Source organism: Chaetodon auriga, chromosome 6, assembly GCF_051107435.1.
Source record: "Chaetodon auriga isolate fChaAug3 chromosome 6, fChaAug3.hap1, whole genome shotgun sequence".
NCBI classification, from domain to species: Eukaryota; Metazoa; Chordata; class Actinopteri; order Chaetodontiformes; family Chaetodontidae; genus Chaetodon; species Chaetodon auriga.
In genome coordinates this window covers 50,917-77,410 of record NC_135079.1, presented here as the reverse complement: position 1 = coordinate 77,410, position 26,494 = coordinate 50,917, and the positions used below count along the sequence as shown (strand labels likewise).

General features: G+C 41.4%; 3 protein-coding genes across 12 annotated transcripts; all 3 read left to right on the top strand.

The window, feature by feature from the left end:
* Positions 1-116: 116 nt before the first annotated feature.
* On the top strand, positions 117-9,645 carry LOC143322038 (palmitoyltransferase ZDHHC7-like). 10 transcript variants are annotated; one of them, XM_076732899.1, is made up of 8 exons: positions 117-697; positions 2,352-2,411; positions 3,148-3,450; positions 3,573-3,697; positions 4,231-4,327; positions 7,513-7,594; positions 7,812-7,942; positions 8,089-9,645. In XM_076732899.1, exons 3-8 carry the CDS (start codon positions 3,154-3,156, stop codon positions 8,266-8,268), a joined length of 912 nt encoding a protein of 303 aa, XP_076589014.1. In that variant the 5' UTR covers positions 117-697; positions 2,352-2,411; positions 3,148-3,153; the 3' UTR covers positions 8,269-9,645. The 10 variants fall into 10 exon arrangements, with proteins under 10 accessions (XP_076589014.1, XP_076589020.1, XP_076589016.1 ...); XM_076732905.1 differs by having other exon boundaries at positions 394-445; XM_076732901.1 differs by having other exon boundaries at positions 394-726.
* A 238-nt stretch (positions 9,646-9,883) lies between these two features.
* Positions 9,884-20,928, top strand: tmed6 (transmembrane p24 trafficking protein 6). Its single transcript, XM_076732909.1, has 4 exons — positions 9,884-10,246; positions 11,888-12,014; positions 12,666-12,841; positions 18,349-20,928. The coding sequence occupies exons 1-4, from the start codon at positions 10,034-10,036 to the stop codon at positions 18,580-18,582; spliced, it is 750 nt and encodes a 249-aa protein (XP_076589024.1). The 5' UTR covers positions 9,884-10,033; the 3' UTR covers positions 18,583-20,928.
* A 1,803-nt stretch (positions 20,929-22,731) lies between these two features.
* On the top strand, positions 22,732-25,008 carry LOC143322700 (transmembrane emp24 domain-containing protein 6-like). Its single transcript, XM_076734067.1, has 4 exons — positions 22,732-22,932; positions 24,110-24,236; positions 24,328-24,479; positions 24,787-25,008. Exons 1-4 carry the CDS (start codon positions 22,732-22,734, stop codon positions 25,006-25,008), a joined length of 702 nt encoding a protein of 233 aa, XP_076590182.1.
* The last annotated feature ends 1,486 nt before the right edge of the window (positions 25,009-26,494 follow it).

Sequence of the window (26,494 nt, the reverse complement as noted above, 5' to 3'; positions counted from 1 at the left end):
AGCTGCAAAATGACACACACACAAAAAAAATACATTTAAAAAAACATTACGGGAGGGGAGAGAGGAGCGACTACGCTGGTCAGAGGAGGAACATAGAACATGTGACACGCAGCAAAGAAATGACGACACCGGAAACTCCCACGTCAAAGTGTCTGTGACGGAAGTTGCCCAGAAGGATATTTATGAAACCAACCAGCCGGTCTTCATTCCTGAAGTCTTTCCTCTTATACACCGAAAAATACTTCTTCAAAGCCCTTCAGCTAAAGCAGAAACTTGGCCTCTGTGTCGCTTATCTACGGATTTGTCCTTCTTCTCCGCCTCATTGTGCAGCAGGAACGGGCTCATTACTGCCCCCCTGAGCCTGGGTCGAGGTTGTAGCGTGTGTTTTTCCCCAGTAGCCACAAGGGGCGATAATTAACTAATCCTACATCCGAAAACAGGAAAGGTGACTTTTACGCTTTGTTAGAAACAGTGTTTCTCGGTTTCACTGGAGATGATGCTGGACAGGTGAAGCCTAACTGCTTGCCTTGACAAGTGTAAATCTGGATAACCGCATAGCGGCTTTCCGGAGCTCTTCTATGAGAACACACGCAGTAGGTGAGACAGTCCTGGATGGGGCCACTATGTCAGATGAATTGCTAGGATAACCAGGATGACCAGGAACTCATTTGTGGTTTGCTGGAATAATAAGACTGCGGTACGACAACACACTTCCCAGAGCTGAATGTCAGTAACAGCCATATGTTGGCGTTATAAAATGCTGAACCTGTTAGTCTCATGAAGATGTTGCTCGTTAACCAACGTTTTATTAATTCCGATGGGATCATCACCCTCACAATTAATGGTCTGGCTGCTTTAATTACGAGTCTTGTGTGTGTTCTCCTGCCAGGTGCTGGATATTTAAAAAGAAGAGTTCGTTGTTAAAGTTAAGCTATCTATTAGCTGAGAGCTAGCTGCAGTTGGCTATAACTGTTGTGTAGCTAGCTGTTGAATATTCCTGCTGCTGTGCTTCAGGCATTAAAACATGTCCGTTTATCACCAGTTTACTAAGTTAACAGTAGACGGTTTCCCTCAAGGTTACTCTTTGTAACGTGCTAAGCTGCTGGTTGTTCGGTGGCTGGTAGGTTATAGTTAAGTTAGCGAGCTCCTGTTAAGTCTGATGTGACGTTATTTTGAAAAACGTTGTAGACAAACTGGGAGAACGCAGGTTAAGCTACAGCTAAAGCTACGGCTAAAGCTAGCAGCTGGCTAAAGGAAACGTTGATGAAAGAGAACAAGATTTAGCAGCAGCTAACGTTATTGCTCAGCGATAGTAATGCTTACTAAAGTAAAAGAACCTAAGTATGATCAGCAGTACTCAACGTAAAACTCGTGGTGTGTCAGTAAAGCGTTGCGGTCAGTGTGTTTCTGTCTGCTGTCTGTGGATTCATATTCCTGCTGCATTCATGTGTTTTACTGCTGTAGATATTTCAGCTTGAGCTCATTGCACTACTTTATATCCTGTTGGTGCTTTAATCTTCATCAATGCTTCAGATTCTAGAAGATCATCACATGTTTGCAGCTCGGCCGTCCTGTGAGAACCACGTATCTCCAAAAAGTGTGACGAGCTCAGAAAAACAGGCTGTTTTCAGCTTTGAGACGATGATTTTCAGCTGATCCAAGAGGCTTTTTAAAGAGTTTATTGAGTAGAAGAAGGAGGAGAATTTTCTCCAGACATGAAGGAACTCTTCATCCTTCAGTTCATCACAAACATTCAGCATCAACGCATCTGGAGATACGAGCTTTTCACTGGACAGGAAGGAATCTGAAGAGTAAGTAAAGCTGTCAGACAGATGTAATGGAGTAAAAAGTACAATATTTACCTCTGAGATGTGGTGGACTAAATGTATAAAGTTTCATAAAATAGGAAATGGGCGGCACGGTGGTGCAGCAGGTAGTGCGCGTGCCTCACAGCAAGGAGGTCGCTGGTTCGATCCTCGGGTCGGGCAGGGCCTTTCTGTGTGGAGTTTGCATGTTCTTCCTGTGCATGCGTGGGTTCTCTCCTGGCACTCCGGCTTCCTCCCACAATTAACCCCTCATTAGGTTAATTGACTCTAAATTGTCCTTAGGTGTGAGTGTGAATAGTTGTCTGTCTCTACATTTTGCCCTGCAATCAACTGGCGACCAGTTCAGGGTGTACCCCGCCTCTCGCCCGTTGACAGCTGGGATAAGCTCCGGCCCCCCGCAACCCCGAAAGGGATAGTCGGGTATATAAGATGAATGAATGAATGAAAATGGGGTTGAATATTCAAGTACCTTGAATTTATTATTTACAGTACTTTTATCACTGCTTTTATGTCTGCTGTCTGCAGCGACATGACACCAGGAAGCAGCTGGAGGAGAAAATGCTGAAAGGTTAGAGGCACTTTCAAGTAAGTACTCATCTCAACTTCATCTTCACTGCTTCCTCATCTTCTTCACTGCCTCTTCATCTTCTTCCCTGATTCTTCATCTTCACTGCTTCCTCATCTTCTTCACTGCTTCTTTATCTTCACTGGTTCTTCATCTTCTTCGCTGGTTCTTCATCTTCCCTGATTCTTCATCTTCACTTGTTCTTCATCTTGCCTGGTTCTTCATTACTGGACTTATCAAATGTGTCTTCTCTGGGATGTCATGATACAAGGCTTGATTTCCTTCTGATACGTGACTACATGCAGGCTTTTTAATCACGGTGTATTTTCTTCAGCAGTACATAAAATACTTCTGCTCGTGAAGTTTAGTTGTGCACATATTTGTGATTTTGCATTTTCTGAGGGAAATTTTGTTTTATTGTAAGTGTAAAAACTAGAGTGTGTGCTGTGATGCTGTTTGAACAGCTCTCCCATCATGACGAGAATAACATTCTGAAGGAAACTGTGAATCATTTAAATCTCATTTTTAGGTGTTATGTAGGGCCTCTTCAAAAAATCTGTCAGTTGAACTGTAGCTGCAGAGTAATTTGACTCACCTCTTAACGCAACCAGTCGCTAACTTTGGCATAAAATGTTGTTTATTTACAGCTGAAATCCAAAGGTCTAAATAGTTCTGATCTTTGAGAAATGTCAGTAAACTATGAGTAAAAACTCATTTTAGTTACTTCTTATTTTTGTTGCCCGTTACCTCCATCAGAGCAGAATGTCCTCAGGCCACAGGCAGAGAGACGTGGAGCAGCAGCGCCCCCTGCTGGATGGGAAAGAGGTGGAAGAGAGCTCCCGCAGCGAGATTAAGCAGCTGTGGTTCATCCAGGACTGCTGCGGCATGGTGTGTGCCTTCATCACCTGGTTCCTGGTCTTCTTTGCTGACTTTGTGGTCACGTTCGTCATGCTGCTGCCCTCCAGGAGCTTCTGGTATGCTGTGGTCAACGGGGTGGTCTTCAACAGCCTGGCAGTGCTGGCGCTGGCCTCCCACCTGCGCACTATGCTGACCGATCCGGTGAGCAAGCTGAGGGTTGACCACTTGGCTGAAAAATAGATGCTCTAATATGGAACAAAGCCTTCAAGATTTTCCCAGTTTTCTCTTTTCATTGTGCATGTCTCCTCCCTCCTCCTCCTCAGGGAGCTGTTCCAAAAGGAAATGCCACAAAAAAGTACATGGAGAGTCTGCAGCTGAAGCCAGGCGAAGTCATCTACAAATGTCCAAAATGCTGCAGCATCAAACCTGAGAGGGCTCATCACTGCAGGTCAGAAGGAGTCATGGAGGGAGGTTAAAGCTGTGTTGATTGATTTTTTTTTTTTTTTTTTTTTTTCGGGGGGGGGATATTATTGTCTCAAAACATTGCCACAAATGGCAGGCTGTCAACACACCCAGCAGCTGCAGAGTGCCATTTCCCTTTGGTGCATTATTTGTGTCCCCTGATGAACGTCAGTAAACCATTCACTCTCCATTTAGCACAGTTTTGGTTTCCACCAACTCCTGACAAAAATATCTGTCTCTTTAGGAGCTTGATATCCAGTTTCTTTACCAGCTAGTCTCTAACTGTCGTGCTGGCATTGTTGAAATCTTCTTATGCATTAAAGGATAAGAAAGAACATTTGAAATGAAATTTTTATGAAAATGTTTTACTGCAAGAAAATAACCATCCACAATGGACGTGACTTAAAATATGCTAAGATATTGACAAGGCAACTGAGGTGATTGTTTTGAAAGACTCTCAAGATATTAAGTTAGTCTTGTCTGGAAGTTATGCTGCCATATTTTCTTCTTCTTCTACAGTATCTGTAAGCGCTGCATCCGCAAGATGGACCATCATTGTCCGTGGGTCAACAACTGTGTCGGAGAGAAAAACCAGCGCTTCTTTGTCCTTTTCACTGTAAGTTCAATTACTGTCGTCTACATACTTACCTGACTGCCTTATTCAGTGACTTTCACACAGGACAGCCAGACACATGCTGTGTATTATGGAAAACTAGAGATGTTTTTGTTGGTTTTGTTTTGCTGAGAAGTGAAAGAAAAGGAAGAGAATTATTAGAGCATTTAGATGTTAGAGGCAAATGGGAGGGGCATTTGTTGCTAATGATTAAATGGTTCGTTGGTTTGCAATTGCATCATTAAATGACTCCCAGATTTTTCTTTTTTTAATGTTCAATCTCGACTCTTGGAAGCAGCTGCTGATCGAGGACGAAACAGTGGTGATGAATCTGTGTGTGAATAGTGTAGACTGTGTTCAGTACTAGTAGCAATAATAGAACCCTGTTTCCAGAAAAGTTAGGATGTTGTGTAAAACATAAATAGAAAGAGAATGTGATGATTTGCAAACATTGAAACCCCATACTTAATTAAAAATAGCACAAAGACAACATATCAAATGTTGATACAGAAAAATTTCATTGTTTCTGAAAATGATTTCCTCATTTAGAATTTGATGCAGCAACATGTTTCTATAAAGTTGAGGCAGTGGCAACAGAAGGTTGGACAAGCTGTGAAATGCTAAAAGAAAACACCTGGTGGAACATCTCAAAGTGAATCAGGATAAGTGGCAACAGGTGAGTCACATGATTGGGTCTGAAAAGAGCCTCCCAGAGAGGCGGAGTCTGTTTGAAGTAAAAATGGGGAGGGGTTCACCACTGTGACAGACTGTGCTGGGAAACAGTGCAACAACTTAAGAATAATGTTTCTCAACATAAAACTGCAAAGAATTTGGGGATGATTTCATCACCACCTGTTTCTATTTACATTTCACACAGCGTCCCACCTTTGTAGGAGACAGGGTTGTAGTGTTAATAGTTTGAGAAGTGTTTAGAGTGTAGGCTGTACACCACAAGTTGCTTTTACTGACAATTTTTAACATGTCTCATATTGATAAAGATGGACGTCATGCTTTAGCTGTATGTGTCTGTTGATATCCTATATTTTTCCCCTTGTTAGCAAATCCCTCAAAAGACCCAAACCAACAGCGAATGTATCTCCTAACAAGTATTGTGTGTGGATCACAGCCTCTTCTTCCTCTGTGTCATGTCCAAAAACTGTTAAAAACATCAATAGTTAAATAATATCAGAACTGTGAGATTACACAGCTGTGATAACCAGAGCTGCAAGGATTAGTCGATTAACAGAAAAAACATTCAAGATACAATCACAACAGGAGGCACAAACAGCGCCAACAGCAGACAAACAACCGCTTTGAAAGCTGAGGCAACTCACTGGTGACCTCTCTCAGTGATCCAGCCCAGGTGATCCACTGCAGTAAAAATATTTAGTCCAAAACATGAAAACAATCCACAGAAAGATGTTTTCTGCTTTCAAATTAGCAGGCTATGTGCGCGTCTTCTGCTTGTCCTCTGTGTTTCCTGTTGCTGCTTCCACAGATGAGTGATGCCATCTTCTGTCCAGTTACTCTGTGGAGTCTCAGAGAAGCTAATAACAGTCGTGAGTTTAACAGAAGGGACTCACTCTCTTCTTGTGTGTGAAGAGAGCAAGCCAATCACAATGAACATGCTGATATTCCATTGAGTGGGTTATTTCCAGCTCTGGATACCTCAAATCAAGGATTTCAGTGCGAGGTGCGAGGGGATATGACCCAAAAAGTTTGAACCTTGCCTGTACTCCACATGGTTCAAGAACAGCTACTGATTTACTTTGGGTTATCAAAGGCAAAACAAGCAGTGGCATAGAAGGATACAGGATAAAAAATACAAAATCAACTATGTATATGTACATTATGTACGGATTATAAAAAGACTGTTGCCATTTTTATGAGTAATCTAACCATGCCACATGTTGAATTGCACTTGAGGAAATACTGTTGCATGAACAAAATATGGATAATAAATACAGTGTTTGTACTATTGCACAGTTGAAAAAATATACAACACAGTAAAATTTGCACAAGATGTAAAGACTTTGAGCATATATTAGCATTAATAACAGTAGTACAAAAAAAACAGTAGGTCTGTGATGTTGAAGTTGGAAACAACATCAACACAGTGCTACATTGATGGATGAAGGACCTGCGGTAGCGTTCTTTCTTGCAGACTGGATGCAGCAGTCTGTTGCTGAAGGAGCTGCTTAAGCCCCCTACTGAGAGGGGTTACCCATAATTGATGTCAGCTTGGCTAACATCCTCCTCTCACCCACCTCCTCGATGGTGTCCAGAGAGCAGTCCAGGACAGAGCCAGCTCTCCTGACCAGTTTGTTCAGTCTTTGTCCCTCTCAGATTTTCCACTGCGTAAAGGACTGTAGATGCCACCACAGTCATACAGTGTTTTTAACAGTGTCCCACACACTCCAAAGGACCTCAGTCTTCTAAGCAGATGGAGATGACTTTGCCCCCTCTTGTACAGGACATATGTGATTTTTGTCCAGTCCAGTTTGTGGTTAAGGTGAACACATCATACTGTGGTTTGTTGGTGGGGTAGTCGATGGTCCACACAGCCAGATGGCAGTCTATTCCAGCTCCTTCCAACTTACCCCTGAGCAGTGATGGTTGGATTGTGTTGAAAGCACTGGAGAAGTCAAAAAACATGACCCTCAATGTGCTCCCAGTGTTCTCCTGGTGAGAAAGAGATCAGTGGAACGGGTCGATGACTGTATCTTCCAAACCAATGCCTAGTTGATATGCAAACTGTAGTACTGGGCTGGGGGAGAGACTTGTCTCCCATTTCAGCTCCTTCTGCACCTCCTCAGCTCAACTTTGTACCCTGATCTCAAGACCTTCTTCTTCTTGTTCAGCAGAGCTTTCAGTTCTGGGGACACCCAGTGTTTGACACCATTCCAACCATTCTTATTTTCAGGTGATTCTGTCCTAATGAAAACATAACTATGAATATTATATTCTGTTTCTGCTAATAGAGCCCTCTAAATCCTACACACCAGACCTGTAAGTGCCAGTGTTGGTGCACATACTTTACGGAATGAAATTTCTCACTTTTTGCCATGAACAGCATCTAAACTCTCGTGTCACTCATCTCAGTAAATGATTTCTGAAACTGTGGAAAAATCTGTATCCTTGAATCCTGTTAGAGTGCTCAGACTCTGAGACGTTTCTTCTGTCCACAGATGTACATCGCAGTGATCTCCAGTCACGCTCTGGCTCTGTGTGGATACCAGTTCATCACCTGCATCAGGGTCCAGTGGAGAGGTGACCTTTAAAACTTCATGTTTTTTCTCTCTTCAGCTGTCTGTGTCTGATATAGGGCTGGCCATCAGAACTCAAGTACGTGTTGCCAGTTTTGGTCTTTTTCCTCTTCAGCAAAGTTCTCAGGCAGTATTTAGAGAATTTGAAATGATACCCTGGACGGTGGTGACAGAAGCTGGTTGCACTTCATAATGATACTGTGATCTTCTTCTGTGGCCAGAGTGCAGTGATTTCTCTCCTCCTGTGACCATGATGCTGATGATCTTCCTCTGCATGGAGGCCCTCCTCTTCCTCACCTTCACAGCAGTTATGTTCAGCACTCAGCTACACTCCATCTGCAACGACGAGACGGTGAGTACACAAACACATGTTCTGTATGTTCTGCTGGGCTATGAATACTAGTTTGTCAAAGCTGTCTACCTTCTGAGAGGAAAGTGAGACTGTTCATCTGTGTGTCGTGAAGGTGTGTGTAATGAGGTTGTGTCTGTGTGCGTCAGGAGATCGAGCGCCTGAAAAATGAGAAGCCGACGTGGGAGCGTCAGACTCGCTGGGCCGGGCTGAGGTCGGTGTTTGGAGGACAGCCTTCACTGATGTGGATCAGCCCCTTCGCTGGACTCAAGCTACCAACCTTCCTCCCTAAGCGCACCTGGAGGGGCGGGGCGACATTCTCCGTGTGAATGGCTGTGGTTCAGACACTGCGCAGTGGAATGAATCAAAAGAAACCAGCGGTGCTCTTTCATGGTGAACCAGCAGAGAGCCGGAGCCTTCAGCAGTTTCTGTTTACCTGGAGGACATCTCTGAGTCAGACAAACCAGGTTTAGAGAAACCAGGTTCAGACTCGGCTGTGGTTCCTGGAAGCAGCGATGTTTGGTCTCCTTCAGTGGGCATCGTCCTCGTCGCTAATGCAGTAAATTCAGATGTGGCCCCGAGTGACGTGAGGCTGATGCTGCTGGAAGTGAGGAGAACCTAACACTCCGTCTGACAACTGACCTGGAGTCTGAATGGTTTTCATTTGCTCATTAAGATGCTGGATCTTCTTGGAGAAGTTACTGACTGCACAAATTCTTATTTGACTAATGATCGTAGATTTATCCTCAGGTGTTTGGAAACCACTGCTCTAATTCATGTTTTTGGTGTACAGCGTGTAGAAGTTGATCTGCATCAACACAAAGCTGTGAAGTCACAATGAATGTAATATACAATTCTTCCATTTTAAATGACAGAATGTGCATCTGTTCAAAGGGTTATTGGTACATTCAGTGAATCCCTGAAAAGTGCATTTCCTTCCTTGTCAAACATTTCCTTCAAGCGATGACTGAAGTATTTTAAATCTTTTTTGTGGTTGCATTCATCTTTGCCGGCCTGCCTGCAGTCTTCGCTTTCCTTGTCTTGTGTTGGCACTTTGCTGTGTGTTACCTCCACCTCTGGATCAGTGTAATAACTGGGACCTGCTCATAAATGGCACAGCTCCATGGCACTAAGGGAGGTGAGAGACTCCACAGGGAACTTTTAAGAAATCAGGGTAGAAAATTCATTTCCTTTTTTCCCCTTGAAGCCACATTACTTTTTCATCTTGGATGTTGTTACCACAGGATACTCACTGGGCCTTGTGCAAGAACTTTTTGTGTTCTTTGTCTGATTGGTGAACATGTCGGTGCTGAATCAGCGAATGCTCAGCTTTCCCATGTGTGTAATTCAGCTGAACTCCTGCAGCGAGCAGCGTTCTCCCCCCGAGCTCCTGCAGAAGGATTTTTGATGGAGCCTCGTCTCCCAGCAGGAGCTCACAGTGAAAAAAGCTTATCTGACTTTTGATGATGCTGTGGTGTTACCATAAACTCTTTGGTCGCATTGTTGACCATTTCCAGCTGGACCTGTGGGAACTATGGGGTAGTATTATTTTGATTAATTTGGGTTTTTTTCTACATCTGTTGTTCAGTTTGTGGGAAGTTCTGAGACTGAGAGAAGTCTGGAAGAGACTCAGGCCTCGTGGCAGCGAGGAACAGTTTCATTGTTTAAACTTGGTTTAATAAATTTTCTGTTTATTATCTTAAAAATGAACCCATGTTTTGTTCGTGAATTAGTCTGGCAAATGTTTTAGCTCAAATTGAAATACAACACAGACACTAGCATGTAGCCCAAAGCGCTGCTGTGTACAACTTCACAGAGCGTCTAGCATGGCAGCAGACCCATAGTCACCACAGTTTTGCTTCTTCGTAAAGTCACGGTGCCTGGGTCTAGATTTACTGCGAACTTACTTTACATGTGTTCATACTTTCTATGTCTTCCTTCAGTCTGGCACGGTGAACAGTTGTTTCTCTCTCTCACTGTGACTCCATCTGTGAAGGCAGCCCAGTTTTCCCACTGACTCACACCAGTTAATCATTTCTGATCTTGCTGCCACACAGACTCTATGTACACCTTCATTTCTCCATTTCTTCAGACATGTTGTGTAGGGTTCCCTGCTTATTTCTTGTCCTTTTGTTTTGGGGTCCGGTTTGCGGTGGACCCCAAACAAACCCCCACCCCAAAATAACGGACCAAGAGCTGTTCTGGGGCACTGACCAGTATGACTTCTCTGTGGTGCTTCGTGCTGCAGGGATGGAGTGTTTCTGGCACTTTGCTCACCGTGGAGAGAGATTCTACCTGAGCTTCATGGTAAGAAATTGCTTTTATGTTTACTTTTTAAATCCCTGAAAGCATGGTTAGAAATCTTACAGTGTTTCTCTTTAGGTCAATAAGGAGAAAACAAAAATCTGTCATTGAAAATAAAACTGACAGGACTTTCTTTTTTTACCATGAATATTTATCATCAGTCTGGTCTGTAGTTGTGGAGAAACTATCTCTTGCTCTTGATGCATCATGACGCAGCTCTTCATCATTATCAGAACACAATTGCACACAATAGTGGAAGCTGCATGCTCTCGACATCCTGTTAGTAGCCTCTGGTGAACACGTTTAGTAGAGGTCATAACACTGTAAACAACATTTTCTTTTTAAATACTGCATTTAACAGTATTGTTTACTTCAGAGTCCTTTGCACCTTTTTATACGTATTATACAGTTAAATTCATATTTTTTAAATTTAATCTTTACTTAATCATAGTCTCAGAGATTGAGGTCTATTTTCAAGGAACATTCACAAGAATATAGTCAGCAAACAGAAACAACACAACTACACAGTGAACAAGGAATTCACAGTTAAAAGAATCACATAAAACATCAGTCACTAGAGCTTTCAGGTCTCCATGGAGAATGTAGGACTTTAGTTTGAGGACAGTTTGCCGCCTTTAAAGGTACACTGTACCAGAAACCAGTTTTGCCAACATTAATGTTAAAGCAACGTAAGGGATATTTGAGGTCCTGCAGTTACTGGATCGTGTCCTGTAGTTACTGGTATTAGATCCTGTTTCACTGAATGAGGCAATTCTTCTTTACTGATGACTTCGTTTTATATTGCAGTTTTGAAGTTTCTGTGCAAAATGCAATTACAGTTAGCAGCATGAACAGCTGTCAATCAGGAAACTCACAAAATATTTGTAAAGTCTGATCCCACTTCACCAAAACCATTGAATAAAGTTTTTGTTTTGAAGTTATCAGTGAGGCCCGGCCCTTAACACTCGGCTGAGGCATCTATCGTTTTTCAAGCCTCATTTCTATTTCATTTGTGGTCTGACAAACAGTAAATTCATCAGATTTAGTGCCCCATATTGTTAGTTTCACTAAAATCATTGAATAAAGTTACAGTTGAGTTGTTATGTACAATATTACTTGATTTCCCGTCAGCTACAGAGGTGCCTTTTGTCTGCAGATGCAGGTTCTCTTGTCTTCTTTTACCTTGCGAGGCAGCTGGCAAAGTCACGATAGAATTTTGTGTAATGCATGTTCTTCTTCTTCTTCTTCTTCTTCTTCTTCTTCTTTATACTACTATCATTCTGGTGCAGTGGAAAATTTGAATTGAATTTCAGCTTAAACAACCTTATACCAACAGCATACTTCCTGTGAATCAGACTACGCCTCCCCGCACACAAATGTCCCACCAAAACAAGTTCCCCTTGACACTATTTTGCAGGGGCACCGTGGCATGATCTACGGTTTCCCCTGTACCAGAATGATAATCGGTGCAGCCAGACAATCTCCTGCTAAAACGAGGTCTGGCTATGTAAGACTGTTGTAGCTGTGAACCAAGAACTCATCATCTCAACCATGAAATATAAGCAAAATTCCTACAGTATGTGGATGTATGTAACTGTGTGTTAGAATTCCTGTCTGTCTGATTCCCTGTACGTCTGTCTGTAGGTCCAGTGGGTGACGGGAGTCGGCCATGACAGACACCTGTCTGTCAACGTCAATGCTCCCAGTGGTCTGATGGTGTCGACTGTTGATGACGCAAAGGGTCAGATCAACTTTGAGGTGGAGGAAACAGGTAGCTGTCTGTCTGTCCATCTGTCAAACTGCTTTTGTATCATTTTTCCACTTCCTGTGTGACCAAAAAAATAATAAAACCAAACAAATGCGGAATGAAACGTCACGTCGGGAAATTAGAAAATATACAATACTGTGCAAAAATTTGAGGCAGTTGTGAAAAATGCTGTAAATTAAGAATGCTTTCAAAAATGTGAGTGTTAATAGTTTATTTTCACCAGTTAACAAAAGCGACGGTACCAGAAATAAACCACGGGCAGAAACGTGAAAGAATAGTTGTCCTGACTGAACTTCAGCTTCATTCAAATGTGTGCAAAAATCTGAATTTCTACAGTAACTAGTTGTCAGAAAAATGCAGTGAAGTAAAACGTACAATATTCCCCTCTAAAATGTAGTGGAGTAGAAGGAGCTCAGTACCACAGATTTGTACTCATGTACAGTACTTGAATAAATGTACTTAGTTTCACACCACCACTGTTGGTGTGCCTCTTTTTACTGAGTAGAAATTGTCATAAACAAAAGCTAGCTGAGTTTAATAACCTTCAGTCTGACCTTCAGGACAGAAGTGGGATCAATCAATGAATCTATCTATCTATCTATCTATCTATCTATCTATCTATCTATTTGTCTCACTTGTTGTGTGTCTGCACAGGTTTCTATCAGATGTGTTTCAGCAACTTCCACAACCACTTCGGCACCATGCAGGTCTTTCTCAGCTTCGGTGTTTACTACGATGGCTTCAAAGACCCCGCTGAGCACAAGGAAGAAGAGAAGAAGAAGAAAGAGGAAGCCAGCAAAGACCTGAACAACACACTGAGCATCATCGAGGTACACACACACGCACACACACACACACACACACACACACACACAGAGTTGTGTATACATAATTTATGGGTACATTACATAGACATACATTCATTTCCTGGAGAGTTGCCCTGATCTTAACCTCAGTCTTCATCCTAAAATATAATGATTTAGGTTATTTGGACCTGCAGTTTGTCCACATAAGGAAGGTGAGTCCCTACAATGTCACTGTGTAAACAGATTTATGTCCCCACAATGTAAGGAATACATGGTACACACACGCACACACACCCTATCTCTCTGTCTGTTTGTGTACTAGCAGCAGTTACAGTGATGACAGTTGTATAGTTAGAACAGTGTATGAAGCTATATTTTCTTTTGAAGCAATAATAATAATAAACTTAATTAATGTAGCACAACTCATGGATAAAATACAACTCAAAGAATAATAACATGCACGATAAAACAATGAAAAGAAGGGACATATACACATACATTAAGTAACAATGTAGAATTAAAACCGCAGCATGAGACTAAACAAAAAAGCAGAAAAAGAAAATACCCTTCAGGAGGTGTGAACAGATATTGACCGTCTCAGACCGTCAGGGAGGCTGGTCCAGAGTTTGAATTAACAAAAGCTGCCTCTCTGTGGCTTTTAGTTCTGGTTCAGGACCACTCAAGAGATTTGAGTCAGAGGATCTAAAAGACCTAACAGACACAAATGTCTTAACCATGTCTTCAGATAAGACGGGGGAAAGTCTTTTAATGATTTTAAAACCAATAAAAGCATTGTAAAGTGAATTCTGTGACAGACTGATGACCAGTGTGAAGGTTTTCAGATTGGACTAAGGTGGACCCTCAGTCTGGTTTTCATCAGAACTCGTGCTGCTGTGTTCTGTATGAGCTCAAACTGACCAACAGCTTTCTGAGATTCATCAGACAGAAGAGTGTTAAAGCCGCCCAGCCTGCTGGAGATTAAAGCCTTTTCCATGTCTGCCTGAAACTTTCTGACTCTGCAAATATTCCTTAAATGACAGAAGGACACTTCAGTCACATTTCTAATGTGGTGTTCAAAGTTTAGCTCGGAGTCATTGATAGCAGGTTTCTGACCTGTTCTTTGCTGTTTAGTGTCAGTAGATTTAGATGTTCAGATGTTTTAGATGTTCTGTCCCTCAACTTTGGCTCCAATCACTTGAGCTGTTCGTGGACTGTGCTGGACCCTAAAGTTTTCAAACACACTGTCATCACAGAAGAAATCATTCAGCTTAAAAACAAGTTTTTCTAAAATCTTCCTCAGGAAAGGCAGGTTGGAGACTGGTCTGTAGTTAGAGATGACAGACCAATCTGAATGGTCTTTTTAAGCAGTGCCTGTGACCAGTGAGTGATTCATTATTGTTAAAACTTCCTCTGTGACACATTTGAAAACCAGATTTAAAAAAGTAGTGGGAATAGGATCAAGAGCACAGGTAGAGGATTTTAATTCACAGACAACTTTCTTTCATTTCCAAGTCCACTGCTGTAAAGCAGTGCATGGTGCACTTGGATTTTGGAGGATTACTGTGTGGTTATTGTCTATCCTTTTCTGAGTAATGTCAATTTTGATGGCAGCGATCTTATCTCTAAAATAAGCATAAAATTCATTGCAGGTTAGAACTTAGGGTTAGTTTTTCTACATAGTGGTTTTTGCTGTTGAGGATTTTTTTTTTTTTTTTTTTGCACCTAACTGGTGGAATATGATCAATGCTGATTGCAGTTTTGTATTTAGATTATCCACCAGATCATCAACAGATGATAGGAGAGTTTCCAAAGATTCAGGCCTGTTATTTATGTGCAAGATCACATTTAACTGCTAGAGTGGGTACGTGACATTTCAATATAAATGGATGATACTTAAATGAAGTAAAAACATCAACAGAAATATCTCTTGGGCTCAGAGAATCGGTACATGGTGGCCGTTCTCTAGCCCTTCTCCCCTGTCTGATGGAGAAATTATAATTTTGTGGGACAGTGTCAATAAGAGCAGCAGGTGCATCCGTATTTAGTCAGGTTTCAGTTAAAAATAGACAATCAAACTGACGCTCAGAAATAAGATCATTAAGAAAGTCGTATTGTTAAGGGACCTGATATTTAAAAGTGCCATTGGCAGATTTACTGTCTTGCTTTGTGGTTGAGAACACTCATTGGATGCAGGGACCTATACAAGATTGTTAAATTTACTCCTCTGTGATTTAGGAGTGTGGCTCTTGTAGTAAAGTGAAAATTTATCCAATTTAATTTTAAAAACTGTCTGTCTGTATGAAGTCCTTTTAGTTAAATGGACTGGGATCATAGGTATATTGCAGGAGGAGTTCACAGGTCCAAAGTTAATAGTTGACCTATGATAAGAAGAAGTATCAGCTGTCGGGGTTTAGAGTTGTTAGAGGGTCCAGGAATGACATGAGCAATGGAGAGACATGAGGAAGAAATGTGACTGGTGCTAGGATCCCAGGGACGTCAATAGTGGCGGGACTGGTCCGAAGGAGTTGCAATCAAGATATTTTGACCGTCTGAGAAAGGAGCACACAGGTGGGCAACACAGCACGAGATGTTTGAGGAAAGTAGCTTTGCCCCCAGCCAACTAGGATGTATTCCATCACTTCTAAATAACTGCCTGCATTCCCAGAAGAGGTCGATGTAGGAAACGGTGTAGACAGTGCAGGCTGATGACAGGCATGTGTGCAGAGACAACAGTCTGCTGAAATGCCCAACCCTGCGGCAGTAGGAGGGGATGGTGCCAGACATGTAAATGTGCATCACTGAGCTTTTTAGTGAGTAGAACATGTGCCCAAAGTCACTTTTCAGCAGTTCAGACTGCTCCTAACGGATGTCATTCCTGCTGAAGTGTACAATGACTTTGGTAATGTCAGTTCGTTAGCGAGGACTTGTAGTTTTTAGTGTAGTTTTTTCCTCTATGTCTCGGACAGTGGCACCTGGGACACAAGTTATTGCTGAATTCATTTTAGTGGATTTAATGGATAAGAACTCTACTAGTAATGGTAATGCTAATTGTTGTAGTAGTTGTAGTAGAAGTTGTAAGGCTAGTTGGTCATCATGATAATTAAGTTTATCACAGTAATAGTATTAACATTAATAGTAGTCAAAATACTACAGTAGTTATAGTGTTCATTGTTTAAACAGTAGTTAGTAGCAGTAATTGTAATTTCAATATTAGTAGCACAAATTTCAAATGTCATTGTAATACAGTACAGTCTGGAGGAACTGTTGACAATTGGTAAAACATCATCAGTTTTTCTGAACTTCTTGCTGGAGGAGCAGCAGTTCTGTTTGGGAGCTGGAGCGCTTCTTAAGCTGAGACAGCAGGGATTTCATACAGCGCTCCTGTCTTAATATCTGGCCAATGAGAAAGAAAGAATCAGGGGGAGACATTCCCCTTTATTTGTCACACACGTACATGCAGACATTGCACACGAGGTGAAATTTATCCTCCGCTTTTCACCCATCCTGGTCGTCCTTCCTCCGCGGCAGACCAGGAGCGGTGGGCAGCCAGACCGGCGCCCGGGGACCCATCTTCTTCGTCACCATTGGTCAGGTGGTGATCTTCTTGCATGTTTTTAGTGGGGGTATATTTTTCACGGAGGATACCCCAGGTGAACACGGGGAGAACATGCAAACTCCACACAGAAAGGCCCTCCTCGAGCAGCAGGCACCGAAGCATGGTGGAGGACACACCCAGTGCCCGCAGCGAGATTCGAACCCGGGACCTTCTTGCTGTGAGGCGACAGTGTTGCCACTGTGCCACCGTGCCACCGTCTGCTCTCTGACAGAAGATGGATGAACTGCTGCTCCTAAACAGAACAAACACAGACTTCTGCAGATCTGCTGCCTTGTGCTTGATTGAAACCTGGCTCAGTGAACCAAGAAAAAACATTCAATTTTTAATTGAAAAAAGCACAAGGACAACATATCAAATGTTAAAACTGAGAACAGGTTTCTGTATCTGGTTTCTATATGGTTTCCTTTTTGCATGGTAGAGTTTCAGCTTCATTTGTGGCTGCAGCGATGAACTGTGCTCACAGACGGTGGTGGAGTTCCTGAGTCCATGACGTCCACGACAGAATCAAGTCTGTTTTCAATGCAGAAGATCACAACCAGCCAGTGTTGGCTTTCAGCCTCGTCCCTTCTGTCCAGAGATTTATTTATTTTTATTTATTTATTTGTTTATTTGTTTATTCCAATCAATCAACATAGATTGGAAAGGAACAGGGAGAAGAAAACTTATTTTACCTGCCCCTTTCTCAAGGAAATACAATCAGATGAATTGTCAGATTACAAAATATATATCCAGCCTTTTTTTAAAAAAAGAGATTTCTTCAGATTCTCTGAATCTTTTAATGACATTATGTTCTGTACACAATGAAATCCACAAATTTGTTGCAGTTTTACGTTGAGATTCTTTAATTGTTGCACTTTTTTCCAGCACAGTCTGTCACAGTGGTGAACCCCTCCCCATCTTTACTTCAGACAGACTCCGCCTCTCTGGGAGGCTCTTTTTAGGCCCGGTTTACACGTACAGGGTTATTTGAAAAATGGAGATATTTCCCTTCGTTTGTGCACTTCGTTTACACGCAAATGGAGAATTCGCCTCTGAAAACGATGCATTCTAAAAACTCCGGCCAGAGTGGAGATTTTGGAAAATGTCGGTTGCATGTTTGCATATAAATGGAGAAAAACTGAGTTTTAGGTAGTCGACTCATATTATGCAGCAGAACTTGCACCTGCGCCAAATTGCAACCTATGTTTACATTTTCATTTGGCTATGGTGATCATGAATGAATTCAGGGTAGCAGTTGCATTTATGTTGGGGCAAACCCTTTTCGTTTGTTTGCATTTGCAAATACAGCTGCTCTATTACATCGAGGAGCAGAGACGAATGAGCGCTCGGAGGTCAGCAATTTTGCAACAACTTCTCTCCCCTCCAACACGAATAGCCAGTCCGCGACACCACCAGCGTTGACGACATACATACACGGGCCAGTCTAAACGGAAAGTTTTTTGAAACGGACATGTGTGCACGATGTTATTTTTAAAAACGGAGAGAGTGAAACGTCCGTTCATGAAAATAGCCGGCTACGTGTAAATGTAGTGCCAGACCTAATCATGTGAATCACCTGTTTTCACATTACCTAATTAACTGTGAGGTGTTCCATCAGGTTTTTTATTTCAGCATTTTACAGCTTTTCCAGTCCAGCCACTGCCTCAACTTTTTAGAAAAGTTTCTGGCATCAAAATCTAAACGAGGATGTAATTTTCAAAAACAATGAAATTTCTCAGTTTCAACATTTGATATATTGTCTTTGTGCTATTTTCAATTAAATATGGGGTTTCTGTGTTTTGCAGATCCTCATACTCTCAATTTACGTTTTACTCAGCGTCCCTACTTTGTTGGAAACAGGGTTGAATTTATAATGATAATGTCAGTATTAGTAATACTTACAGTATTTTTATTTTACTGTGTTTTACTGTTGCAGGAAGCGAGTCTCAAAGTGGAGAGCTATGTCTTCCACATGTTCCGCTACTACAGTTTCAGCCGCATGAGGAAGAGCGCTGATTACTTCCTGCTACTGTCCAACTCGCAGTACATCACCTGGTGGTCAACAGCCCTCAGCCTTCTCATCATCACCTCTGGCTACCTGCAGCTGCTCTTCCTCAAGAGACTCTTCATCACCAAGACCTGCACTGCGGATGAGAAGCCCCGCTGCTGACACATTCAGTGTGGATTAGGATGTGAAAAAACATGCCAAGCTGTCTGCATTTATGAGTACAGCCACAAATGAGTCGACAAGGATGCTGGCCATTTTTCTCTCTGCTATTGTGATTGAGTATTTCTTTAGACAGTATAACAATACAAAATACCGTCTGGTTTTTAATTTTCTTCCTTAAAAAAGTGATTTCTTTATCCAATATATATTTTCTTTCTTTCTTTACACTTCTCAAACTTCAAAATATTCTTTATGTTTATTTTGATTGATTTGTAATCTCTGATACTAAATGGGGATAGCTGATCCACAATTCACTAAAAGTTATGTTTCCTCTTTCCTTGAGTGCAATCTGTCTGTAGAGCTGCTTTTATTGTGATCTGCTGACATTTGAAGGGTATCGCTCACAATTCAGTGGAAGTCAATGGTATTTAGTATTATTTGCTGAAAGTGCTACCATCACATTAGCGGCTCTGTGAAGCTCATTGTAAAGCAAAGCAGATTTTGCCATGTATTTAAAAAAAAAAAAAAAGTGTAATATGTAAGAATTGAACCCCAATAGGGAGCACCATATCACCAGAGTAACTGTTAACTGCTGCTACCTGTAGCTGCCATTAGCTAGTTAGCTCAGTTAGCGAACTCTACCCCGACTGGGAGGTCTGGGGGCGGAGTGCAGGAGCTTTGGACTGCAGGGAGGAGGAGGTTTTCAGCAGCATCCCAGTGAATGTGGCAGAACACAGCCTCTGAGACCAGCGGAGGTCAGTTTGACAACAGGGAAACCAGTATTAAGGTGATTTACAGCATCTCAAATCAGGACTCTGACTCTGGCGATGATGAAGACGGTGGGTTCATGTATTGTGTGTTTTGGGTCATTGTCCTGTTGAAAAACAAGTGATGGTCTCACAAAGCACAAATCAGCTGGGATGACATGGCTGCCAAATGCTGTGGCAGCCATGCTGGTTCAGTGTGCTTTGAATTTTGAAAACATTTCCAACAATGTCACCAGCAAAGCCCCCTTACCATCAGACCCTCCTCCTGCTTCACGGTGGAACCACACATGCAAATACCATCCGAAAGAAATCCTACTGATGAACTTTTGACAAGTCACACCTTGTCAAACCATTCTGGGTGATGACCTTATGAAGTTGCTGAGAGAATGTGTGAAGTTGCCATCAAGGCAAATGGTGGCTACTTTGAACTATCTAGAACACATATGTCAAACTCAAGACCCATGGGCCAAATCCGGCCCGTGATGGAATTATCTTTGGCCTGCATGATAATCTCTAATTATTATTAGAGCTAGCCCGCTGGTATAGTGCACGCACCACTAGTGCTACAAGTCCCACAATGCACTGCCAGTGCATTGGCACATCAATCAAAGGCCTGTGTGCGTGAGTCCCTGCCCCACTCGTTCATCCGCAGCCTGATGGAGCTTGTTACCTGTGGTCAACTTTCAGTTACCCTCTCCCCCGAAAAATGGCAAAATGGAAGGTGGACTTTGAAAACAGGGGTTTTCAAGGCAGGTGGGAGGCGGAGTGTGAATTTCCCTTGGGGATGAATAAAGTATCTATCTATCTATCCATCTACATGGATATGAAGGACAAAGCAGTTTGTCTTCTGTGCAGAGACAGTGTGGCTGTAATGAAAGAATATAAGGTAATAAGACACTATGAAATGAAACACCATGACAGGTAAATTCCTCTGGAAAAGCTGCATAAGAGCCATGAGAAACTGATTTTTCTTGTATTAATGTTTAATGTTGTTTTTAGATTAAAAACAGGGCTTACAGACACAGCGCACGCGCGCTCACACACACCTGCACTCCCCCGCCACCAAAATCTCACTCTGAACTCAGTTCACAATGTGAGAGCCCTGAAACAGTCTTGTAAGATGTGTTAGTTTCATGTTCAAGTATCTGGCTTGGACTAGTGCGCATCAGAGAGCAGCAAACTTAGGTTTAATATATGTTTACTTTTTGCACTCTTTTCTTGCTACCACTGGGCTTGTTTGGTTTCTCTTCGAAATTTATCATTATTTTTTTTTTTGGCTGTTGTTGGCCTGTGGGAAAATGTTTTCATTTGGAATTATTATGGAAAGCTGCAGATAATATCATAAGAAATGAATGCAACTGGTTTTTCATTTATTTAATGATTAATGTTGTTTCATAAGCAATAACTTATACGATTGTCTTAGTTCCTCAGGATCATCTCCTTGTGTCTTGAATCTGCTTCCTCTTCCCAGCTCCAGTCCAGTGCCTGAAGAAAATGCTGACTCACTGCAGCTAGCTGCTTGCTCCCCTCCTGGATCATCTCTCTGTGAACATTATCCAAACTTTTGTCACAATAAATGTCATTTCACCCCTCCAGTACTCCTTTGTCTGTGTTCTGCATTTTGTGTTCAGTTAATTATATCAATGCATAACACCTGTGTCCATGAAAGCCCATTTGTGAGCCTGTAATGTGCAAATGAGATGAACTGCACCACAATATTCAGCTGTGCAAGTGCTGTAACTGTTTGTGTAATCACTCTGCTGATGAAGCTTGAGACAGACCCAAGTCATCACTCCTATAGTGCTGCACTTTTCTAGCCACCAAATACCTTAATGTTACGTAGCAGGAAGGGGAAAAGGAAATGGAAAAAAAAAACAAAAAATAAAAAAACACCCTTTTCCACCTGTGCTGGAAAAGAAGGGGGAGGGAGATGACAAATCAGTCACACCTGAGAGCTGACAAAAAGGAGGGAAATCAAACAAAGGAGGCTTGAAGGAGGACTGACATGAAGTGAGAAGTGAGAAAGAAAGAAAAGGAGATAACTCAAAGTTTAATTCATTTACCAGATTAATTAAAAGAGAACAGTGAAGTAAAGCAAGTGTTAAGGACAGGCTGGAAGTTGAACTGTGCGTTAAACTGGCACTAAAGGGAGAAGCTGATTCCTGGAGCAGGCGGAAAAGAAGCTGATCCTACTATCCTTGACCTGTTTGGATTCAGTGGCAAATATCTCGGTCTGAGTTGGGTGATGCACTACTAGCAGATAAGTCCCCTTTTTCCCTGAAACTCTCCTGGCTTCTCCTTACTTCTGACCTCAAGCTACACTGTTTTTTCTCTCCTCTCAAACATACATCCCTCCGAACTAAACTCAATCATATTCATTCCCCCCCAAACACACATTAATCCTTCTGAACTGAACTGAAAGACACACAAACTATACACACATACACACATGTACACATACACACAATTTGCATTCATAATCAACTGATTTGATCTGTTATTATTTATTTAAAAAACTTTTGATTTTTTTTTTGGTGATTACTCTCTGAATATCTCATTTGAATTTGGTTTCTGTTTTATGAATGGACATTTGTGACTTAAGAGACATTTGAGTTTGATTATTGACCTCATATGTTTTGATCAATGTTTGATTGAATGTAAGAAATCTAACTAACTGCATCGATTAGTTGTGTTTTATTGTGTGGTATTGTAGCTAAGAAGCCAGCTGTCGGGCTATATTGGCAGGTTGATTTTTTTTTTTTTCTTTTTTTTGAGTGTTCTCCTGTCTGGCGCCCAACATTATTTCATATTTTGAGAGGCTTCTATGCTACAGTTAAAATGGCTTTGATTTCTGGGGTCATAGCATTATTGCATCAGGTGAGAGATGTGAATGCATCTTAAATGAGATCAACCACAAACATGATCCCGGCACCATCTAATCTGTAGTGTTTCATTAAGCATTTGGAGAATATTTCTCTTTCCTGTTTCTCCTCTGTGTAAGAAACTCTTAAAAGTCCTCTTTTTGACTCCTAACAATTTCTCATCTTAAGTGCTCTCTTAAGGGCTAAGATACTTTGTGAATAATTACTATCTTTGCCAGGATCCAGTCTTAAATGTGAGGGGAAATTCTTAGAAAACATCATAATTCTAAGAATTTTCTTGGAATTTTGTCACTAAGAGCAACTCTTTGCACAAGGAGTCTTTAAGAATATGGCCTCAGGTCTTTAGCTCACACAAACAGTGTATGATTGTGGTTGACTTTCATTGCTATCTTAACAAGCATAGATTGTAGATGTGGTTAATGATTCTTTCCAGTTGATATCAAAAAGCCAACAGAAGAAAGCAGCAGGCTCCTTCATGTCCTCGTCCACAGTGAGCTGCAGTCATGCTGTTGAACACTCTACTCGTACTGTTCAGCTCTCATTGTGTGTGGGCCAGCAAGTCTGAACCTTCCCTCAATGAGGTGGATGCAGGTTTGTTCAGGGGATCAGATAAATATGACTTTTCAATTGAGGTTCCTGCTGCAGGGATTGAGTGTTTCTGGCACTTTGCCCACCAGAGTGGAAGCTTCTACCTTATGTACACGGTGAGCATTTTCACTGCAAACTTGAAAGACTGGGTTTCATCTTATCTGCAAAGAAATATGTTCAGAACTTGATGTACTGTCATGAAATTTATGCACAGTAGCTTAAGTTTCTGTGCCTTTGTGCCATTTGTCCTCAGGTTTGTAACAGTGACTTTCAAGGTGATCCAGTTCGACTTTTATGCTGTGATCACTGTCGGTGTTTCCATTGCATTGTTTGTGCATTTCCCATACTTGCACAAACACAAAAATGGCCGTACAGTATATTGATAACTAAGTTATATTATAATAGTCTATATATCTATAATATAATAGTCATGTCTCGCCATCGCGAGTGGCAGCCCTCCCAGCAGCTCCGTGTGGGTTGTGTGCTATTTTGTATGTTGTTGTTGTTGTTTTTTTTGTTTGTTTGTTTTTTTTGTTTGTTTTTGTGAAGTTCCCTTGTGTGAATTTCCCTTGGGGATGAATAAAGTATCTATCTATCTAATAGAGACATCGATAGAAAAATGTTGATGAAATAATGTTTTTCAATGAAACCATGTAAGTTATTGAGAACTGGAATCAAAGATTTTGTGTTTATGTTTTTATTGGCATGAAAAAAAATGAAATTTGCCAATTTTAGTAATGTCTGTTGTGTAAATTATTCACACAACAGACAGGGGGGCAGTAGTGCCATGCCCACTGAATGAGTACAATCATATGATCAGTCATATGAGTGCTGATCATCAAAACATGAGAGAACTACAATCCAACACAATGTAGTTGTGCTGTTCCTTGGATGAACATTAGCAGAATTTCAGCTGACACACGCTATGATTGTGTGGATCAGTTCAGTCATTTGAAGAACAGCACAATTGGAAATCACATGTGATTGGCAGCCATTAGAGGCCAAAACATTAAGGTGAAATTATTTACTAATCTTTAAATATCAATACCTTAAGCCATGTTTCTACCTTTTTATTAATCATGAACTATTGCAGATATTGTGATTAACGATACATCTGAGAGTTTGGCTCTCAGGGACACACTTAATGTCCCTAGAACAAAAAGTACTGTGCTAGCAAGTATTTGTGGCAGCAGGACGGTGGATGTGGGAATGAGTCAAAATAAAATAAAATTGATTGGTTTTGGTCTTTTGTGGGATTTGTTGACTTTTTTTAATATGTGTATGTGACCACAGGTACAGTGGGCAATAGGGATGGCCAATGCTCATCGACTTTTTGTGACGGTCAGCTCTCCACAGGGTGTTCTCATATTTTCAAAGATGGCAGCCTTTGGTCAAATGAACTTTGAGACTGAGGTGACAGGTAGGACCATCAGAAACTCTTTGCAGAGTCCATTATATACATACAAGAATTACATCTCATCCCTGTGGTAACTGCAGTTTCCTTTCAACAGGTTTTTACCGCATGTGTCTTGGAAACGGCAACAACCAGTTCGGAGGCATCAGGGTCTTTCTGAACTTTGGTGTCATTTACGAAGACTTTGAGGAGTCGAAAGAGATGGAAGAGGGAGAGAAAGACCTCAACAGCACTTTGGACAGTATTGAGGTATTTGTGTCAATTCAAGTCTCTGGGATTTTGGACTTATGTTTAGCACAGTCAAAACAATTTAGCTTGAGCTGATGCTACATTCAGAGAGGGAGCTAAATTCTACATAACATGTTTAAAACATGATCAACTGTCATCTGTATAAAAAGATATGAAACCAGTGATATTACTGAAAGTGGTGATGTTGGCAAATTGTTGTAAGAGTTAGACTAACTACAGTATATTACACCTATCATCAAGAGCCTGGTGCATATTGTGACATGCAGTTACATAAAAATGACATGAAACTATGCAATGTTTGGTTTAGGAGAGTATTCACAAGCTCCAGAATCAGATCTTCCATGTGTGGCGTCATTACAACTTTGCCCGCTTGAGGAAAGGAAAGGACCATTATCTCCTCTTGTCAAACCTCAGCTACATCACCTGGTGGTCAGTGACACAAAGCTTCGTCATCCCCCTGTCTGGATACCTGCAGCTCCTTGTCCTCAAAAGACTCTTCCACGCAGACTCCAGTAGGCTGCGATGCTGAGAGCAGAACATCCATGTATCTACATCATTGCTTTAACCTCTCATGATTTCTGCTTTCTCGTATCAGATTTTTATTCATACTTTTTTTTAAAATAAAGATCCTGCACATCATCTGGAGCTAGCAGCTAAAACACACAATAGGTTGCATGATTATTACTCACTTAAAGGTGATCATTAATGGCCATATTTTGAAACCGAACTAACAAATCCATGTACAAAATATCCAACCATCTGCTTGAGCCACTTGGTTTAAATAGGTCTGTGCTCATGTAGCCACCCACAGACTTATTGTCAGTTCAGTTAATTTATCTCTCTGATATGTCAAAACATTTGTTTGGTCACATTTTAAACGATGCCTTATGAAACCAATCATAAATTAAACTTCTTCACTTCACTTTTACTGATGTCTCTTGATATTAATTCAATTCAGTTTTATTTGTTTAGCACCAAATCACAACAGAAGTTGTCTCAGGACACTTCCCATATAGAGCTGGTCCAGACCAAACTCTTTATCTACAGAGACCCAACAGTTCCCTCACGACAAGCACTTGGCGACAGTGGCGAGGAAAAACAACAAAGCACAAAGACTCCGGGGAAGAAGCTAAGTTAGTAACGGGTCTTGGTAGGACATGAAAGTGTGCAGATGGAGAGGTAGAGAAGAACAGAGGAGCTCGGGTCTTTGGAAGACCCCCCACAGTCTAATCCTATAGCAGTATAACTATCCCAAACGGTTAAAGTAACAATACCATAAAATACTCCATTACAAGTAAAAGTCTTGCATTTGAACTCCTACTCAAATGAAAGTAGAGAAGTATCATCAACAAAAAGTACTTAAGGTATGAAAAGTAAAAGTACTCATTCTGCAGAAAATTGTCCCATTACTGATATCTTTGATCTTTGTTGACAGATATCTTAACTCTGATATCTGTAATAACCTCAGCTGACATCTGGACATCCTTCATATTTCCTGTACCAAAGAAGGCCTGCCCCAGTGCTGCCAGCGACTACAGGCTGACTGCCCTGACCTCATACATCATGAAGGCTTTTGAAAGGATCTAGAAGACCGGCTCAGTCCTGGGGTGGAGCAGGGCTCTCTGCGTGTACTCGCAGAAAGGAGGATGTTGTCAAAACTCCTCTCAATCGTGGACATCTCCCATTCTCTGCATAGTGTTCTGGCCAGCTGGAGGAGCACATTCAGCCAGAGACCAAGTGCTCTGCATTATTTTGATTATATTGTACATTTTTTACCTTTACTCCTGAATTATTATTTTTATTTACCATTTGCACATTTACTCTACTCTTGGCACATACACATTTGCACTTTTTTTTTTTTTTTTTTTTTTTTTTTTACCATTATTGTTACTCTTTTGTTATAGTAGTTTGTAACTTTGTTGTGTTTTACCTTTTCAAGTATTTCATCCATCTTTCTAACTGTGTGTTGAGCAGCTTGTACTGCAACAAACTAAATTCCCAGTTTTTATTAATCT